Below are 6,662 nucleotides of genomic sequence, written 5' to 3'. Positions count from 1 at the left end.
AGAGGGGGCAGCCTGGCCAAGAGGAGGGGTAGAGGGGGGGTGACAGCTTGGGTTTGGGGCAGCCATAGAGGGGGCACAGAGAGATGGGGGCTCCAGGGGGAACTAGAAGGGGCAGGGGGTGTCCTGAGGGGATAGGCAGAGTGTAAAAGCTTCAGGGTCATGAGTCAGGAGAGGTGGAGGGGTCCAAGTGGAGAGGGGGTCAGGAAGGTCGCCCCTGGTGAACCGTAGCGCCCCCCAGAGGCCCCGTCCAGAAGCCCTGCCTCCGCCTCGCCCCTGAGCAGCTCCGCGCGCCGCCAGCAGGGGGCGCACAGGTGTAAAGAGCAGGCACCTGGCCACACACCTGTGCGGAGCCCGCAGTCCCCCCTCCCCACGCAGGAATGGCGGGCTCCCAGCTGCCGCAGCCGCTTTTGTTGCTGGCTCTGGTGCTGCTGCTGAAACCTGGTGGGAGTTCCGGAACTGCCAGTGTCACCTCTACAGGTAAGAACAGGTAAGAAGGAGATCCAGCTTCCAGGAAGCTGGAGGGGGCAGATGGCCTAGCCACACACCTGGCATCTGGACTCCTCCCTTAGGCCACGCTGCTCTGGCACTCCATCCCTCCCCCCAAAAGGGCTGCTCCTTCTCCCAGAAGCAAGGTGGGGAGGTCGTGAGAACAGTGGGAGCACCACCACCCTTCCACCCCCTGCCCCAGCCCTGAGGCTGCCATTTCCGCCACCCCAGCATAACCTGAGCCAGCGAGAGGCTGGTGAATGCTTCATTCCCAGTTTGAGGTTCCGTTTCAAATCTCAATTTTTCTTAGCCAGAACCCAAAGGGAGAAGTGTGAGGTCCCCAGGACCATGGGGGTGTGGGCGGGAGAAGGGTTCACTTCCTGGTCACTGAGCATCTATGGCTCCCAGGAGAGGTTCTTGACGCCTGACTTAATTTCTTTCTGCTCCCTTATAAGACAGTTCCCAGGGTGGAGAAGTCATCACTCTCTCTGACCCATGTCCCAGCCCCAAACCTGGAATATCAGAGTGGAGGCCACCGCACGTGAGACTCTTATAGCAGACAAGGGCTTCACTTAAAAGGCACCACATTTATCCCCATTTCATAGCTCTGGAAACTGAGGCTCAGGCAAGCTGAGTCTCCCTTCCTGTGCCAGACCCAGATTAGAACCAGCTGACTTGGCTCATGCCAGTCTCCTGGTCTAGGAGTCTCTGGGCAAAGCAAACTCCTGACACAGTGCATAGAAACAGCCCCATTTTACCTTCTGGTCAACTCTCCAGCAGCTCGTGAGTGCCTGCTCTGTGCCAGGCACCCAGTAGGGTTTATGTCCTCAACAACCTACTCCTTGCAGGCCCACTAGTTTTCCTCAGTTTGCTTTAGAAGTTCAACTCCTCAGAGGTCTAGCTTGGCTTGGGGTCCACTGTGGCCCCTGAGTCATCTTCATTTCAGCAGATAACTCTTCTCATTTGTATTCTTCCTCAAATAATGGTGGGAGGCATTTTGGGGAGGCTGAACTCTTAGTCCTTGACTCCATGGAGGTCTTTGAGGGGCCTTCCTCCCACTTTCCAGTCACCTGGGACCAGACGCTCTACCATTCTGAGCCTCAGTTCCCCACCAGTAAAATGGGGATGAAGTCAGGCCAGCGCACCATGCCTCTTCTAGACTCATCTGTCATCCCCGCAGAGCCTGGGAAACTGGACAGAGAAACAGGGTCTGCATGTGGACCCTGCCCCCTCCTGGGGCCAGTGCCAGATATTATTTCCGCATTTCTGCTGCTTGGGGTGAGGCAGGGGAGGAAGCACAAAGATTGGTCCAGGGCAGAGTGGATGGGGGGGGGGCAGGGAGTGGTTGATGAATGAACTTGCAAGCAGTTAAGGTGCCCAGCAGCCTGGAACTGGGAAGGAAGTAATTGTGGGGGGCAGCCCATGAAATCTTTACCCACCCTCAGCCTGGCCTCTGGGCTCCGTGTCTAGGATGGGGTAGAAGCTAGGGAGCAGCTGGAGCCAGGTAGTGGGGGTTCCAGAGTCTTAGAGCCCAGGCCTCTGTGCCCCCAATAAAACTCTGAGTTTAGCCATAGGGACCTTCCAGGTACCTGGGGAAGTAGATTAGGGCTGATCCTCCTTGGGAGCTCAGAGGTGGATCTCTGCTGTCAAACATCACCTTGTACCGGACCTGCGTGAGCTCTCAGAGACTCTGACTTCCTGTGATGTCCATTTTACAGACAAGGAATCTGAGTCCCAGAAGGTTTAAAAGAGTTGCTCAGCATGCTGCTTGGGTTGCAGCCATTCCCTACATCCAGAGATTTCTAGACCCCCTGAAGCAAGAATAAAGGGCAGGGAGGGTCCACCCTGAACTGGAACCCTGGCTGTGGAAGTTCAGATAAGGAAATTCAGACAAGGGCACCTCAGTTTGCCACTAAGCACTCACGTGGTGCACTAAATCCTCCAAGTCTCCCTAAGTGGTGGGTGTCGTCTATCTGACATAATAGGGAAAGAGGCATCCAGAGGGGAGTCTGGGCCAGGGTCACAGGCCTTTGTTCCTAGTCACCTTCTCCCTGCACCCCAATGGTATTTTCTTTTCAGGTGTTACAGTCTCAGAGATGGAGAACTTGACTTCCTAATCTCTGACTTCTCCCTCCAGCCACCCCTCCCCTACTTCACTGGAAAACCACAACAGACGAGAGCCCAGAGACAGGCTCCACCCCGCACCCTAGCACCCCTAGTTCAGAGGCAGGTTCCATAATCCCCTCAAATTCAGGGGCAACCTCTACCATGCAGCCCACCTCCTCACAAGCAGAGACAGTCACCCACTCCAACTCCGGCTCTCCCAGTTCAGAGCACACCCTCACCTCCCACTCTAGCCCCCTGAGTTCCATCTCCTTGACCACCCTGCATAGGGCCCCACTCACCCCAATCTCAGCACGGTGCCTTCCTCCGTGTCCTCGGCCACCACTGACGGGACATCCGTGGCCTCTGACCTTGGTGAATATTGGGACATTTGGGCAGATGGGGGATGGTTGCGGATACCAGGGTGCAGTTCTGAGGTAGGCCACCAGAGGGAGACACAGTCCTAAGAATATGCTGGGAAGGGCCTCTTCTCCCACCCCAGCATCTCCTAAACCTCTTCAGACCTTCTTCATTCCAAGCACGTTTTATTAAGCACCTATCCTGTGTCGGGCCCTGTGAGACACAGTTATGTTGGGAGACAGGTTATAAGTAAATTCCATATTTGTTTATAAAAGAACAAAGTAGAGCAGGATAAGGGGTTAGAATGTGAGTGCAAAGGTTTTGAAATTTTTAAAGACTATTCAGCCAAGGTCTTGGTTTGAAGGAGGCGAAGGAGGGAACCACGCAGGTAGCTAGGGGGAGAACAGCCCAGGCAGTGAGCACAGCAAGTGCAAAGGCCCTGAGGTAGGACTGCGCCTGGTGCATCTGAAGAAGAGTGAGATGGCTGGAATGGGGCGAGTGGGGGCACTAGTCGGGGGCAGTGAGGGTGGGGAAGTTGCAAGGTGTGATCATACAGGGCCCCAGGGGTCCAATAGAGGCCAAGCATTTTCAGAGGGTCTAGAAAAATCTGTCATTCAAAATAATACATTGTCTCCAAAACATGCAAAGAAGAGTGCAAACACGAAGCGTAATAACATTTTGCTTAAAGTCACAGGATATAAACCATCTTCACGAAGTGTCAAATTTTGCACGTATCCTCAGAAAGTCGCTGCATTTGGGAACAGAGTTCTAGGTTGGATTATTTTTTTCACTTTGCAAGAACTCCCAGAAGTGGCCAACAATGGCTGTGGAAACAGAGTGAACAAAATTGATTGCTTGTAGACAAACATATTCAAAATAAAAAGAAAAAAGAAAAGAAAAGAAAAACAAAAGTAAAAGGATAAAAATGTGCTTGAAAAAATGGTTACAGCAGAGACTGGAGAGGGAATTAAGCACAGCTTCCTGAGAGGGGACTTAAAAGGCACTGGGCCCTGGTGGGTGTCTCAGGCTTAGAAGGGATGGGGTCTAGGGCTGACTCAGAGCTCCCCTCCAGGTGACACTGGGGCCCCCGAGTTGCACGGGAACCCAAGTGTGGTGGTGGCCGTGTGTCTGCTGGTGTCTGTTTTGCTCATCGGATGTGTGATAATGGCTGTGAGGTGCTGCCACAAAGGTGTGTCTGAGTTCCAGAAGCTGGATGAGGTATCCATGGGGTTGGGGGGAGGCTAGGCTGGGGAGATTGCCCTCCCAAGCAGGGCAGGCCCCTGCTGCAAAGCCCACTGGTGCCTGAATAACCTCTTGTGCGTGTTCCTCCTTCAGGGGCTTGTGAGCTGAAGGTCATCCTCTGCCTATCACACACTGGAGTGATCCTCAAGAGGCTGGGATGGGGGGCTTGAATGGGGTTGGGGTTGTGGGAGAGGGGCAAGGCTTGTGGGAATAAAGCCCCTGCTGTTCCTCTGAGGCATCCTGAATCATGGATTCATTTGACAAACATTCTTGAGTGCATACTATGTGCTGGGGTCACAGTGGGGACCATTTCTCCACCCTTACGGAGCCAACAGTCTCAAGGGGAAAGACTGACAACAGCCAGGAGATCAAGTGACATAACTTCAGATGGCTGAGGACCAGAAAGTCACAGATTGGGGTTGTGGCTGGATCCCAGGGTCCCATGTGTCCAGATTTTCAGAGAGGGTAGGGAGGTCTCTCTGGAAGGTGCACCACGTGGCTTGTGTGATCTTAGTTCCCTGACCAGGGATTGGACCCGGGCCTTCGGCAGTGAGAACGCAGAGTCCTAACCACTGGACCACCCAGTGAAGTCCCTGGAAGGTGATATTTGTGCCAAGATCTGAAAGGGCGAAGGAGCCACCCTGGGGGACACCAGGGAAGGTGTCCCAGGAAGCAGGCACAGCAAGTACAAAGGCCCTGTGGTAGGAAAAACTAGGGGTGTTTGGGAAACAACAAAGAGGTGAGCAGGGTCAGAGCTGGGTGAGGGAGGGATCTGTGGGGCACCAGGTGGGCTATGGGAAGAAGTGTGAGTTTTAGCCAGAACACCATGGGGGAGTCTCCAGCCAGCAAGTTCCAGAATCCAACCGGTCTTCTTTCAAGTCTTTAGGAGGGCAGATCAGCAGGGGTAACCAGGAGGCAGGGACAGCCCGTGCAAACGCTTAGACACTGGAAAGGGCCAGAAGCATGCAGAGAACAGGGAGTCAAAATGCCCTCCCCTCCTCGACTCCCATTGTCTCAAGTCCTGTTTCCCAGGGTCTGAGCATGGGCGTCCACTCTCTTCCCTCCCATTGTACAGGATGGAAAACTGAGTTAGGGGAGGTGCAGGCCTGGGACTGAGGACCCTGGTGGGTCTGTGGGTTCTTCCTTCTACCCACTCCACCCCCAGGGACTTTCCAGGCTTCTCTAGCAGATTGGGACACCGAGGCTCCAGGCTGGGTCTCGACCGTGTGCCTTGGCCATGACTCAGGCCTGGAGCTGCCCCCTCAAGGCTGAGTTTGACCCACAGTGAGATGGGTGGTCAGAGAGGCTGGGGGTCAAAGTGACCCAGCACATCGAGGGGAAGCCCGCCAGGGGAGGGTCATGCTCTGATGATTCTTGGGGGCAGAGGGGACAGCAGGGCCTCCCAGGCAGGCAGCAGTTCTGGTGAAACATTAACTCATGGTGGCTTGGGAGGTTGCAATGTCACATGAACCCTTTTCCCCTGACCACAGCCCTCCTCACCCCACAGCCCCTCCTGGGGGCCCCAGGCTCCTGCTGCAGCTCCAGCCCCATCTGTTTGTAGAGAGTGTTGACCAGAGGACCAGAGAGGGTCATCAATCTGCCTGGGGCAGCAGAGCATGGTGGGCAACTTTCCCGGAGCCTCCGGGGACCTCCTGAGGGCCATCTTCAAACTACTGGAGACATACCTCATGGGCTCTGGCTGTGAAGCCCATGTCCCAGACCCCAAGCTGGTAAAATCCTCCTATTCTGACCTCAAAACTGCACCTCTCTCTGCCTCTCCGTCTCTCTGCTTCTCTTTCTCTGTCTCTGTCTCCATCTTTCTGTCTCCTCTTCTCTCTCTGGCTCCCTCCCTCTTTCATAAGCAAACACAAGAACAATTCAACTTAACACCTGCCCACTCTGGGCCCGCCCCCCCCACCCTCACTCCCCCCACAAACACACGTGGTCACTTGCTCCTGGCCACTCTCTCTCACACCTTCTTGGTGACACCCTCACACCCTCCCAGTCGCTCTGCCCCCCACCTCCCGGCTGGGTCCTGAGGGTAGTATGTGGGTGTATCCTGCTCAGGCCTGGCGCTCAGACAGTTAAGGGGCTCCACTTGGGCGGGGACCCTGGGCCGCCTCTCGGGCAGGCTAAGTCCTCCCCTCCCCCTGCGAGGTCACAGGACTCAGGCAGGACTCAGTGGCGGCAGTGAGCGTCAGGCCTACCCAGGCCTCGCAGAGCTGGTATGAGTTTGGGGGGGGGGTTCTCAAGTAGTGGGCTGGGGTCCCTGCACCCTCCAGAGCTTGGCTGGGAGCTAAATGGATCTCCCATGGGGCCAGGGGACTTCCTCTTGAGGGTCCTGATGCTCCAAAGCTGCTGACTTGGGCAGGGAGTTGGGAGAGGGCTTGGGGAGTATGTCTGGGCGCCGAGCACACTGCCCTTAGACGGAGGCCCCTGCAGAGGGCCGGGGGGTTGCCCCACACTGGTGC

At 55.6% G+C, this 6,662-nt stretch overlaps 1 protein-coding gene across 1 annotated transcript; it reads left to right on the top strand.

The window, feature by feature from the left end:
* Window positions 1–377: 377 nt before the first annotated feature.
* Window positions 378–4,294, top strand: CIST1 (colon, intestine and stomach enriched 1; the record flags this gene model as incomplete). The annotated part of the gene is made up of 3 exons (XM_081232645.1): window positions 378–477; window positions 4,022–4,178; window positions 4,285–4,294. 3 exons carry the CDS (start codon window positions 378–380, stop codon window positions 4,292–4,294), a joined length of 267 nt encoding a protein of 88 aa, XP_081088771.1.
* Between the last annotated feature and the right edge of the window lie 2,368 nt (window positions 4,295–6,662).

The sequence above is a fragment of the Mesoplodon bidens genome, assembly GCF_964165515.1.
Source record: "Mesoplodon bidens genome assembly, chromosome: 4".
In the NCBI taxonomy this organism is placed as follows: domain Eukaryota; kingdom Metazoa; phylum Chordata; class Mammalia; order Artiodactyla; family Ziphiidae; genus Mesoplodon; species Mesoplodon bidens.
This window is presented reverse-complemented; position numbering and strand designations above follow the sequence as displayed.